At 35.9% G+C, this 13,923-nt stretch overlaps 1 protein-coding gene across 2 annotated transcripts; it reads right to left on the reverse strand.

The window, feature by feature from the left end:
• Positions 1–895: 895 nt before the first annotated feature.
• LOC128866602 (protein EFR3 homolog cmp44E) lies at positions 896–13,706 on the reverse strand. 2 transcript variants are annotated; one of them, XM_054107466.1, is made up of 10 exons: positions 13,555–13,706; positions 10,223–10,349; positions 7,753–7,957; positions 7,522–7,675; positions 5,124–5,375; positions 4,700–4,830; positions 3,780–4,643; positions 1,806–2,277; positions 1,581–1,739; positions 896–1,514 (listed from the first exon to the last, which is right to left on the reverse strand). In XM_054107466.1, the coding sequence occupies exons 2-10, from the start codon at positions 10,305–10,307 to the stop codon at positions 1,368–1,370; spliced, it is 2,469 nt and encodes an 822-aa protein (XP_053963441.1). In that variant the 5' UTR covers positions 10,308–10,349; positions 13,555–13,706; the 3' UTR covers positions 896–1,367. The 2 variants fall into 2 exon arrangements, with proteins under 2 accessions (XP_053963441.1, XP_053963442.1); XM_054107467.1 differs by lacking the exons at positions 10,223–10,349; positions 13,555–13,706 and adding an exon at positions 8,446–8,637.
• Between the last annotated feature and the right edge of the window lie 217 nt (positions 13,707–13,923).

Consider the following 13,923-nt stretch of genomic DNA (forward strand, 5'->3'; position numbering starts at 1 on the left):
AATAGCCGATATATAAATGAAAGTCATATTTGGTATGAATATGTAAAATTTCGCATTAACCGTTATGACCGTCTACAGACGGTCATCAGAAAATACTAGAGGGTATATTCAATAACGCATTATAATGCGTAACGTACTTTTGCAGTGTTGGCAATGCGTTCAGAAATGCAAATATGGCAGTACTGCAAATGCATCGCGTTCCAAAACGCCATTTTTGTATCAAACGTCGCGCATTATTTGCAGGAAAAATTTTAATACTGCCAATCTATCAATTGCAACACTTGTCACATTGGCAGTGCTGCCAGCGCTGCAATTACTGCGCATTTATAATGCGTTTCTGAATATACCCAGAATAATACATATAACCTTCGGTTTACTCAAAGGAACATGATAATTTATCAAAATACCTATATATTATTTTAAGCTTACCATAAAATTTTAAAGCATCAGCATAAGTAAAAATTGGAATTTCTTTCGAATCGTAACTTCACCAGTTTTCAAAATAGTTTCATTTATCACACTGACCTGCGGCACTCCACTAGCGTGTGAGCTCAAAATAGAGAGAAAACTGAGATTGTTAGCTTCACTTCATAAAAAGCATACTCTCAACAGTGCGGAGTAATGGTTTTTTATTCTAAAATAATATTTAAGGCGTAGTTGTTGGCAAAAAATTATTGACCGTCTACAGACGGTCTAAACGGTTAGAGGCTTAAAGATGCATTTTTGGAGAGTTAGTTCTGAATACTCTCCACTACATTGGCGGTATGCATTATAATGTCAATCACTAACCTTATGAAGAGACGATGGCCAAGTTTTGCGTTCCGCGCTCGATCTGCCATCGTTTAGCATTTCCCATCGTCTACCTTGTACTACACGCTCTTCCACTAAAACAAGCTTATTCATACAACGCAGCCATAATAATTATATTTATATATATGTTTACCTACAACATGAATACTACAAAAGGTAGATATTATACAAATAAAGGCATAAAAGGTTAAGAAAGTTGTAAAAGTGATGCTAGGCATGTGATACGAAGAACGTTAAAATTTCCTTTGACTGCACGTCACCCCAATAAGTTTTAATTATATCAAGAAAAAAGTCAATATACATAATAATACCTCTCCAATAAGCAAAATATTTTAAATATTGTAACAAATTTGTTTAACTATTCGAAATAACTAACTAAAAATCACATTACCGTACTTATTTTGTTATGAAGGTTTACAAACATTGCTGCCTGTTATGTTTTAAGCTACCCCTTTGCCGATTTTTCAGCTGCTCTTTAAGCAATATAGTAAAGTGAGTTATATAATTGGCGCACATTTTTACTTATACTCAAGATAAATGTAATCACTTTTAGAAATTTAATAATAGAATAACTCTGGAAAATTTGTCTCGTAAATAGGCTTTTCTGCTTGCAGCTGTTGCGTTTTGTTGTCGCTTTGCGTTATCTGACGCTCCACGGCCAGCGAGTTGAAAAGATCGTTGAGTCGGTTTTGAATAAGATCATGCTACCGAAAATCGAAATAAATTATTAAAAATTGCTTAATTTCCTCAAAAAAGTACACCCCATTTACCTTCGGCTCTGTGCGTCGTACTAAATCTTCGAAGTTACCCTCTCGGAATGTGCGCACTATCTGCAATTGTTTCTCGCGCTGTTCACGTTTCATCGCATCCGATGGTTCGGCCAATGCACGCTTCATGGCTTCAAAATTATATTCGGGAGGAAGCATTTTCTGAAATTAAAAAAAAAAAAAATATTAAAACATTATCACGTCATATTCACTTGAATGGGAACTCACCTTTGACACCCCTGGTGAACTGGTAACACTATCACCATCGGCATTGTATGCAGTCAAGTCGGCAGAACTATTGCGTTGCGGCAACTGTGGATTGCTGACTGTATCCACCCACGAATGGCGATGTGCAGGATTATCGGTTTGATTCAGAGCATACGGAGTGCCAGTTTGCAGGCGGTTGAAGTCCATGCCAGAATTTTGAAGACTTTCGGCTAGAGCTATTTTGTCGATCGTCAAGTGGGGTAAGCTTAGATTAATTTTTGTAGAAGTGGTCTTTTTCGGGTCGAGCAAAGGTGGTAAGAAGTATGGCGCTTCATCTTTTCTTGCGTCGATTATCTTCTGGGTGTATTCAAGCAAATTATTAACGCCTGTAACGCGAGATATCAGAGACATCAAAGCGATTGCAATGCAATGTAAATTGCATTTGTGCACTGCTTCCAATTCCAAATCAGCTGTGAGAGCGACTTGTTGAATTCTAGGAAAAAAGGGAATATTTTAAATAATAAATTTCGCTCAATTATGTATGCACCTGTAGAAGTGTAGAAGTAATTGCTTAAATAATGTACGAAAGAAATTTTACCAGTGTTCCTGCTAAAGTTTCGCTAAGAGTAAAAATAAATGAAACTACGACATCATCGGCATACACCACTCCTATAATCACTAGTGCCGCTTATAAAAAGTTTGCGGTATAAAGACCTTTTCCAAAATCTTTGTTATTTGAGGTAATCGGTAATTAAAGGAAATTTTAAACCTTTTTCTGACCTCACATACTGTGCAGCCTGTGTCGATCACATATCACGACTGTAATCAAAGTAACACATAGGCTGCAAAGTCCCGGGCCTAATACATAGATAGTACTAGTTTTATTGCATTCACCTCTTTTTCAGTTAGTACTAACCTTAAAAAGGCAGCTGTTAAAATTTCATGCGTTTCACGCTACTTTTGTTATTTCCAAAGCAATGGACCAAAAAGAATTTCGTGTTTTAATTTTACACTGCTTCTTGATGGGAAAAATTACCGTTCAAGCAAAAAAAATGGCTTGAAAAAAAGCGTTATGAGGACTCCGCTCCATCAGAAACAACAATAAAACGATGCTTGCTGACTTCAAACGTGGTCCTAGAGACACCGATGATGCACAAAGCGGTGGACGTCCAAATGAGGCGGTAAAACATAGAAAACAGAAAACATCAAAAAAATCCAGAAAAGTTGCGTGAGTTAGCTGACATCGTAAAGATATTGAAAGAACGTGTTGGCTTTATATTGCATGAGCATTTGACTATCAGAAAGCTCTGTTCAAAGTGGGTGCCGCACTTGCTCACTGTTGACCAAAAACAAGACAACGCACAGTGTCACAAGTCAATCAAAACAATGGCAAAACTACATGAATTGAATTTCGAATTGCTCCCGTATTCGCCAGATTTGGCTCCCAGCGACTGCTGGCTATTCTAAAAAAAATGTTCGCCGGTAAGAATTTTCGCGCGAATGAATGCAACGGAAGCCTATTTTGAGGCAAAAGATAAATCGTTCTACAAAAGTGGTATTTAAATGTTAGAGTGGCGCTGGAATCATTGCGTTGTTTTTTTATGGAAATTACGTCGATTAATAAAGCTAATTTGGAACAATTTCTTTGTTAGGCCCGGGAGTGTTCAGCTCATGTGTTATAAACACTTCATTGATTGACTTCAAGTTACATAGCAAATAATTTCAAATGTCTAGCAGAAACAAATAAAAACCTTGATAAACCTCAAGGCACTAACATCCTTTATTGGGTGTTTGATGAGAAGCTAATTTATGGTAGCAACACTCTCGGAGGATTGATATTGCCTGACGAGAAGCGATTGCCACTAGTACAACTTTTTCTTTCATTTAGTGTTTCATGCCCGGGCTTTCGAGTCCGGGCACTTCTGAACGGTAGTCTCGCACCAACCCAATCAGCTATGGCGGTCACTAAAAAATTATACTTCTAAAAATACGTACCCGAGAATGAATAGTAGAAACTCTTGTACGGTCTCTCCACATGCCATTTCGACTATAAGCAGTGCTGCTGTATTGTAACTGGAAACAAGCGATTCAACACGGTCTGATAAAGCCATGCTATCGATCAGTGCTTGCATTATATTTGCACCATATTTATGCGTGAAAATTATATCAGATCGTGATGGTGGCTCCTGCGACAAGGCGGTGTAGGTCTTAACAGTCACATGACTTACCACCTTCTCATTTTGGTGACGATCAAGTAGGGCCTGGAAGATCTGCATTACGATAATACGTGTAGGATCATGTGGTGCACGTGCCATCTTCAGTAAGGGTTGCAAGAAAGATGCCGGAAATGCCTTCTCAAACGAAACGGTGCTGTATTGGGTACCCACTTTCAGTAGCGATTTTAAGAGTATATTCTGTAGCATTTGGTCGCCTTTACTTTTCTTTGAAAGATCCGGCACCGTATTCATTATGAATAACATTATTTCTATTTTCTGATAGTCCGGATGGTGATTAGCAAACTCTCCAAGTGCATTAATGAGCGCTTCTTGGTACTGAGATTCTTCGGTGGTAATTTCTGTTGTTGTACTGACGCTAGTTCGCAAATGCATTAGCAAATTATTAATTATGTCTAATGCGGAAGGGCCGACACTTTCGCCCGCGGCAATAGCTATTATCTTTGATAGCACCACTGCCAACGATGTGCGCGTCTTCGGCGATGACTTGAAATTATTGTCTAAGTGTTGCATTAAGGTCTCTACAACAGTATATGAATACTGGGGCTGAATAGAAATCATCACTATGCGAAAAGTGTGTATAGCGAATGTGTTCGGCACCCACAATTCATGTCGGTCCAGATGGCTGCGGAGAAAAACACCAATTAGCTCATTGTGAGAAATATTTCTGCACTTACTTACGTAAGCAATGGTTTTAGTACACTGCGAATGTGACCGAAAGATGCGCGCCCAACCAGCTCGCGTAACACTTCTTCGGCTAAAACCGGCGGTGTAACATGCGTAGCGTCCTCAACAGGTGTTAAATCGCCAGACTAGAAAATTGTGCGTGTATACATTTTAGAAGTTATTTTTAAAATGTATTGTTAACAAGATTATATTTTTCGAAAACTTAAATTAAAATAGTTTATATTAAAAACTTAAATAATAATAATTGAAAAATATTGTTACCGCTATTAAATTTTTCTTCACAAATAAAACGTTCACGCAAAACTTTTTCAGCGGCATTAATTTTTCGAAATTAAAAAGATGGAATTCTTGTTAAATGACCAACAGAGGTGCAGGAAAACAGGAACATACAACTTAGATTGCATCATGCTTATCTTACCTGCATATTGAACAGCAACGACGGTACAATTTTCTCCATATGCACCTTGTCCCAAATGTTCTCCACCAAATCATCAGAAACAGTCTTGCGAATGACGCCTTGTAGACCCTTTATACCAGCTAAGCGTATACTATCACGCAATTCGATATTGTCATGGTTGCCGTGACACATGGCTGAGAACTTCGAAATAAAGAAGTCGTAACGACGGTGGTACGAAGGCGTGTCCTCATTTATATTTGAAAACTTCACAAACTGTAATAGATAAAAAGCAAATAGAACATTAAGCACTTAATGCTCACTAATGCAGAGGTTTAGATTAAATATACATATCGTGACGGGGACATGAACTTCCAAAAAGTTTAACTAGTCGAAGACATTTTTTAACGATTATAATATAATTTGAAAATTTATATTAAACCTATTGCATGTTATACATCTTCTTCTTAATCGGCGTATCCATGCTGGATGTTCGAGATTACATACAAACGTCATTGTGATCTTAGTCGTACGGTTGTCAGGTCATATTATTAATGATGTCATTATATTTTGGTCTGTTTTTCGCTGCTGCTGTTAGTTCGCCGATTGTTTTGAGGCCTGTCCACTCTTTGATGTTGTCTAGCCATGCCATTTTCTTCCTACCAATTCCTCTTTGTCCTTCAATTTTTCCTTGCATCAGCAGTTTTAAAATATCATACTTGTCACCTCTTGTTATGTGTCCGAAATAGGCGACTTTCCTCCTTTTTATGTCCGTAAGCATGTTCCTAGCGGTTTGCATTCTATTTAGCACTACGTCATTTGATATTTTGTCATTCCAGCTTATTTTCAACATTTTTCTGTAACACCAGATTTCGATTCTAGTAGGGGTATGCTTACGGTTTTTAATGTCCAGGCCTGGCATCCATATAAGAGTGTTGACCATACATAACATTTTAAAAATGTTGCCTTTAACCCGATTGGTATGTCCCGGCGTGTCAGTATCTTTTTGATCTTCATGAAGGCCGCTCTAGCCATTTCTATTCTGCCTCTTATCTCCTGATCATGGTCCCATTGGTCATTCAACCATTCACCCAGATACCTGAAACGTTTTACTATTTCTATTGTTTTGCCACCTATGGTTAGTCTCGCATATGAATAGTCTCTGCTGCTTTTATTTACAATAATAAATTTGGTTTTTATGTTTAGCCCGAAGTCTTTGCTGTGTTTTTCAACTTTGTTTACAATAGTTTGGAGATCCTGGAAATTGTTTGTTACTAACGTTGTATCGTCTGCGTAGCGAATGTTATTTATATATATATATTACCATTAACTTTAATACCTAATTCTGCGTCATTTATTGCTTCTTAAAATATTTTTTCTGCATACACATTAAATAATAGTGGCGATAGAATGCAACCTTTTCTCACTCCTCTGAAGATTTTTGTCTCTCTTGTGGTGCTGTCTCCGAATCTGATTTCAGTATAAGTTTTGTATACATTTGACGTCATATTTGTTTATGTCCAAATCTTTCATTACTTCAAATAGCTTGTTATGTTGTATTTTGTCAAAGGCTTTCTCGTAGCCTATAAAACACATGCATATGTATATCTTGATTGGCGTCCTGTGATTTTTGTGTAAGCATTTGAAGACTAAATATTGCTTCTATGGTCCCAAACGCTTTCTTAAAGACAAATTGTGTTGTTCCTATAGCGGCCTCGCCTTTCTGATAAATTCTGTTGTGAATGATTTTGGGGAAAATTTTTAGCGTATGGTTCATTAGACTTATTAGCCGATAATCCTTGCATTGTTTTGCATTGGCCTTTTTTGGTATCACAATAAACGTGGATTTTAACCATGAGCTTGGATAATTAGCAGTTTCATATATGTATGTGGTTAAACACTTCCATTAGGGTTGGCATTCCACTGTCATTTATAAGTTTGAGAATATCAGCTGAGATTTCGTCACAGCCTGTTGCTTTTTTTGGTTTTGATAATTTTATCGCATATTTTATTTCAGACATAGTTATTTTAAGTAGTGGATCATCTGTTGAGTCGTTTGTGCTGATATTTACATCTCTTGAATCGTCTTTGAATAATTCATGGACATATTGTAGCCAAATATTGCGTTTTTCGTTTTCGTCTGTTATATATAATACTATTTTTTATGCGGATTAATACATACATTTTTTTAACTCATTCGAATCGAATTTGCTAAAAATTTAACAGAATTTTGAATATTGCAAAGTATGTCTCCAATTTTCGGTATTGGTTGGAATATGAGGATGCGGGCGCAGTGTACGAATAAAAAAACTACTTTTAACACTATACTGTGAAAATTTAGCTGCTATGTTTTGTCATTTTCACACTTATTTTCTCAATACATAAAGGCTTAACATTAAATAATGTCTTGATTGCTGCTTACCGAATTTGTTGCCATAATTTGTAGATTGGGGTTGGTGTCCTCAAGCAACTTCTGCACCATTCGCAGGAATGATTCAACAAACAAATTCAACGTGGTTTGAGCATGACAAGCTTGTAGAAGTAAATCCATTGCTTCCATGGCGATTTCCACAAACCTGTCAAATATTTTAAATTTTAATAATTAATAGTCAGTTTTCATTGATAACGCAAGCAGCAGCTTAACGTTACTCACTTATAACGTTTGCGATTTATGTCCTTGCTAGCTTTCTGATACAAATATTCACCAATTCTATCCAGTTTATCTGGCGAACTTAGAGAATAGAAAGTTAACTTCTCCATATTAGATTTGACCAGACCATCTTCAGGATTCACTGGAAATATATTATCGACCAGGCGTTTGTAGCGCGGACGCAGTGCTGAACAACAACCGCAGCAACCTATTGGAATAAAACACAAAAAGTAACCGTAAGATGAGCAAGAACAAATCGAAGCTTCCCTCGAAGGTCGTGGTAATATTAGGCGGACACAGCGATAACTGAACATTGGGAGGGAGAAAACTCAGTGTAATTATTATATAAACAAATTGTTTTGTATTGTTGTTAAGCAAAATTCTTCATCGCATAAACTAGAAGTCACACAACAACGCATACGTGACAATTCATTACTGGCCCCTGAAGCCTCCCTCAGCGATTCACCAAGGCCGAACAAGCAGTCTAACATATTAAGGTAATCTATCAATAAAATGGATGCCTTTGGACTAATTATGGATATGTGTAGCGACAGAAAAATTGTGAAAATGAGTATTATGGCTACGAAGCAGCCGGCCTTGCAAAAATCTTATCGCACTTATGTATGTGTACTCAAGATAACAATTGTTTTTTTTCTTTCAGAATGTCTGAATCAAAGTTTTCGTACAAACACCTACCAGGCATTCTGGTTTCGTTGATGCCACTTTCGTTTGCAAAATGAGCTTGATTAGAGCAAGCACAAAGGAAATTTGAAAATTTAATTTATCTATTAGGAAAGATTACGACAAGAAGTTTATATTATATTTGTAACGATTTAAAATTCTTTATTGGATTCGTCATCGCAAAACAGCTGAGGAAAACTTTGATGCAAAGCAAAACCCTATTTCAGCAGAGTTGTATTTTTAGTTTCGAAACGATTAATGTGGTGATAATAATGGACGAAGTAGAATATCATCAGTGCGCTAAAATATAATCGAAGCAATATGCTAAGTAGCGTTTATGCTCAAAATTAAAAAAAGAAATTGTTTGAAATATATGGGATATTATAACGCGTTGTTTGTGTCTGCTTGGCCATACGTATCTTTTCTCTCTCAAAATAAGTATGAAAACAATTTGGAAATCTCGTTTGACATTTCAAGGTATACGATATCACTTACGTTATGCCGTATACCTCGTGAAATGAGCGATCTACACGAACGTAGTCTCACTTGGCATGCGATGTATGTATATGGCTTATAGCTGGTCACGAAGTTTTACAAAATGAAATAAGAAAAACGATTTTGAACGAAAATCAATATGATATTTCGACTTATTGTATATCATCGGGCACCAAAATGTTATATAGTAGAAGTAAAATTTTTTTACTCGCTTTTTTCGCTTTTATTTTTTCTTTCCTGATTCTCCTCCGGATTCTCCGAAAATTTATATATAATATATTACAATATTTATTTATAAATTACAACAATGCCAGATTACAAGACAGAAGTTGCCGGAAAATGCGTGCTGCCACATCTAGAAATTACGATAGTGGTTAGGCACATGTGTGAAGGCAGAAAAGCATAAACACACAGTAGCAGTCTTAAGTTGAACGTGTAAGTTTTATTTGAAAAAAAGAAGTGGTCTGTAAAGTCGGTTTACTGATGATAGTTTAACGTGACAACGTCATAAGAAAATATTGATGGAATGGTTGCAATATTCAAAACAAAATTTTAATTTTATTTGTTTGATAGATATTTTGTATGGATATAGAGAAGGAGGTAAATGGAATCGCAATGGAATAGGTCAAGTTACATTTACACAAACGTGGAAAATGACGAAACATTTATCAAATTCATGAAAGATATGTTCATTTTCGATTGTGCATCAGACATTAATAAGTCAACAACACTAAGAGGCAACATCATCGATTTGACTTTTTCAAGACACATTACACTCGAAACACCCCCTTTCATTTCCTACTTTTCCTATCATCGTCCTATTCTCAACAGAGAAATGGTTCATTACCATGGACACAGGAAGAAGGCATATGTAAATGCAAATATGTGAATTTATATACAAATGCGCATATATATACATATACATACATATATATGCTCACTCAAGTAGGAGAGAGCCAGATGTCGAACGTTGCCGATCGCGGGGGCCGATTGTGCTCTTTGTCGTTCATCCCGCGCTCTCGCTTGCAGTTCAAGCAAGTTCGATTGAGCAAGATAACGACACATTTTTTCGTGCGTGCAGCCGGTTAAATCGAATTATAAGACGTTATCACGTCAAAAAAAAAGAATACTTGGACCAACTTGTATATTTTCGTAATTAATACACTCCAGAATACAAGAAAAATATAATATAAGGACTTATTGTACACACAATTGATTGGAATAAATTCTTCTCAATTTCTGTATTTACCTCACGTGATTAATTAGGTATGAAATAAATATTGAATTGAGAACTCACATGTTGGATCGGTGCATTTCTGTACAAAAGTGTCGAAAAATTCCGGTAACTCAACTGGTTCGAAGCAGCAACGAATTAAGGCCATTTATTGCGCGTCTCAGAAGCCGAGGCTGATGTCCCTTTTAATCTGTAAAAAGTTGTTCCTCATTTTGTATGAATAAATATACGAGTATAATATATATGTAAATGCAAATTCATAATAGGGTGAGGGCGAATCCAACGCTTAAACAGCTGATTTGAAAAAATATGTAAATATCAATGTCATTTGTATATAGAGGCCTCCACGATGAGTTCGGCAAAGTTACATGTATTTTGTGGCTGTAAGATTTTCCGATTAATGAATTAACTAATACCGAGTTACGGAGATGGCAGGGCTATAAGGTCGCAAAGGAACTTGGTTTATTTGAAATAAACTTTTAAATTGCTAGTAAATTTTGCGAATTAATAAAAATTAATTGATAAAAATAATAAATAAATAATTGGCCGAAATCTTTCTCCTATTTGTGGTGTGCGTCTTGATGTTGTTCCACAAATGAAGGGTCTGCAGATTTCAGCCGACTTCGAACGGAATGGTTTTTCATGAGCAGCTTTTTCATGGCAGAAATACAATCGGAGGTTTGCCATTAGAAGAAAACTTTTTCTTTTATTTGATGTCCATGAACGGAGATTCGAACCTACTCACTCCCGAATGGTAGGTACGCACCAAGCCATTCGGCTATGAGTTCACTAAATTATCGATATTTGACTTCTTACAGCTCTTCGGACAGTTTTTCTAAACTCGCCGAAAAAAAGCTAGGCGTTTTCATGGTTAAGAGAAGGTTGCACATATCGCGTTACCGTTACTCTTCTTTTAGTGACTTGAACAGAATCAGGTGTTAAGTTAACGCAGTTGTAAAGTTTTTCCTTTTTATTTTCGTCCTTGTTTGCATTAACCTAATTTATCTTTTAATTTTTTATTGCGCTTCCACATCTCTTACTCAATTATGACACATCAAATTTATGTTCCTCTTCCCCATTAATCTGAGCAATCTTATATTCTATAATTTTTGCATCGTTTCCGGTCAAGTGAGAAACACAAATTTCTCTCTCAGTACCATTCTTAATTGCCCGATAATTGACCAAAAAACGAGATAAAAATTTAGTTATGTCTTTCTGTCCGTGTGGACGATAACTTAATACTTGTACATCTGCATATCATCGAAATTTTGTACACAAGTTACCCTTGAAGCTTTGTATGGGGAAAATCTGACATCTGAAGACCATTTTGCCATAATTTTCAAGATTTCCGAGCATAGAAACTCTGTCTAAGAATATCGAATTATCATTGATCACACTGATAATATGACGTTTGCCTCACCAACAAGATGGTTCAAAAATACGCTTCTCAATTTGAGATTTAGAACATCATCTTTTCCTCGAAGCGTATTTCCATTTCATAGGCTACTTCCACAAACAAACATGTTGGTAATTCTAATTACCATACCGACTCCGGGCTCACCAGGAACTGGCAATACTTTTGGAATACATTCTTTGCAAATTGTATTACTTTATGGAAATACTGACTTAACATTTATTATTGTTAACGTTTTATACGGGGTCACTTGTGTTCAAAAAGCATTGTTTCGAAAACAGATTGTCGGGAAATGTGAAGCATCTGGAGTAGTATTTTGTAGTTGTTACCGGAAGAAAGTACTTCATTATTAGTAATACTGTATGTTACTCTGATGGTGGCACGCAAATACGAGATTTGTTAGAAAAAAGATTGTTATTGAAGAATTTGTATAAGAAATTGCATCAATATGAATATTATCCAAAGTAATCCCCTTCGGATACAATATACTTGTGCCAGCGTTTTTTCCAATTCTTAAAACACTTCCGATATGTGGTTTTTGATATGGCTTTGAGTTCTTCTAACATGACTGTTTTTATCTCCTATATCCATCTTTTTGTGGGAATTTTCAGTTTTAGAAACAGGGAAAAGTCACAGAAAGTCGTGCTCATAACGGTGTTATTATTGGCTTTGAAATCAGGTACAAGCAATGACGTGAGAGCTGGCGTATTATTGCGGTGCAATGTCCATGACTCGTAGTTCCACAATTCAAACAGGGTATAGTTTCAATGCAACATTTCTTATTGCCTATAAGAACTCGATGCACCACGCCATTGCAATCGAAAAAAACCGTAAGCAAAACCTGCACATTCGACCGAACTTGGCGTGCTTTTTTTGGTCTTGATTTTTCTTTCCGGTCTTAAGTCATATTTCGCGTTCAGTTTTGATCCTTTTGAGCAGATCTGAAATGTTGTTGATGTCTCACAACAGCTCCTGAGCGATGCTCAAGCGGCAGTTCTTTTGGTACAAATTTTGCAAATACCGAAATCAGAATGTCTATGACACCAAAAAAGTATTACTTGTATATGTATCTGTCAAAAACAAAAAACTAAGTATTCCAAACAGCTGTTAATATAAACCTATGTATGTAGGGAATCAACGTAACAAAAAAGCAAAAAAAAAAATCGAGAATCGGACGTACGCAGCTAACGAAACTTCAAAAACCACACTTTTGTGAACAAACTTTCTCAAAACTTCGCACGTGCAAAAGTCAAAAAAAGGTGATCGCATCCTCCCTCTTCATTGATGGATTTTCTGAAGCACGCTTCCAAAATTTTTTAGCATTACTGGTTTGTGAAGGGTTAAATAATTTTATTAATTGTATTTTTTCAATCGTAACCGCAATCATCTTACGCTCGCTTCGTTTTTAACAAAAACTTATGATGTGAGCAAAAATAATATGTCCGTATACACTGTTGTATTGTCATTCACAAAAAAAAAAAACACAGTGAAAAGTAGCTCTCGCAGTGTGAAGAGCGAAAAAGTAATTTCAGTTAACCTTCAAGCTACTTTTTAGCGATGAAAAGTTCCTTTCGAAAAGTATTTTGCATGCGTAGTGTAAATCGCTGCTTCCGTAATCACTTTTTACTTTTTGTTTTTTAAATTGTCAGGTTTACTGACTTTAACTTTTTTGACTTTAACTACTGGCAGTACTTTAGGAGGAAATTAAATGATAACTTTTTATAATACTATAACTCAGGGACTTTTATGTATATATAAATATGCAACGATCTGTTCGCAAGCTTTACATACAGCTTCTATGGAAGACAATATCTTTTAATAAACCAACATGAATTTCTTAAAATTAACTTTGAAAAATCACCTACAAAGCCAAAATATTCAGCATAAAAATTTAACTGTATATTTCTTCGATTTGATACCGGGCACCTTAGATTTTTGTTATGTTTTGTTCTTGGCTTTGTTGTACTTTTGGATATCTCACCAATCCTTCCGGTGATAGTTTTGAGAGACAGCTTATTCACTTTATTATCACGTTTTCTCACAGGCACTTATTGAAATATTCTCTTAACAATTCTTTTAAACATTACAATTTAATAAATTTGTACGATAATTCACTCTGGCTTTTATTCATTGCTTCGATACCGATTTTTCACGCCACTCAATAGCTACTGAACGCCTAAAAGTAGTTTACATTAAAGCTTCAAGGAATTTTAAGGTTTCAGTTTCTATATTAAAAGCTCCAAAAGTCACATGGTTGAAAGAATATGTCATTATGTACATATGTATGTATTATTTGTGTTTCTTTCCTGCATACCGTAAATATGTTTGTGTGAAATTGACCAATACGTAT

This window comes from Anastrepha ludens, chromosome 6, assembly GCF_028408465.1.
Source record: "Anastrepha ludens isolate Willacy chromosome 6, idAnaLude1.1, whole genome shotgun sequence".
Taxonomy (NCBI): Eukaryota; Metazoa; Arthropoda; class Insecta; order Diptera; family Tephritidae; genus Anastrepha; species Anastrepha ludens.

What these genes read in the sequence shown, in the direction of transcription:
- LOC128866602 (XM_054107466.1), bottom strand. Translation starts at nt 10,307, where the DNA reads ATGGCCTTAATTCGTTGCTGCTTCGAACCAGTTGAGTTACCGGAATTT. An exon ending in AAATTATGGCAACAAATTCG is followed by an intron (nt 5,376 to 7,521) that starts GTAAGCAGCAAT and finishes TATCTATTACAG; the next exon opens with TTTGTGAAGTTTTCAAATAT. An exon ending in TTTCTACTATTCATTCTCGG is followed by an intron (nt 2,278 to 3,779) that starts GTACGTATTTTT and finishes CTTTTTTCCTAG; the next exon opens with AATTCAACAAGTCGCTCTCA.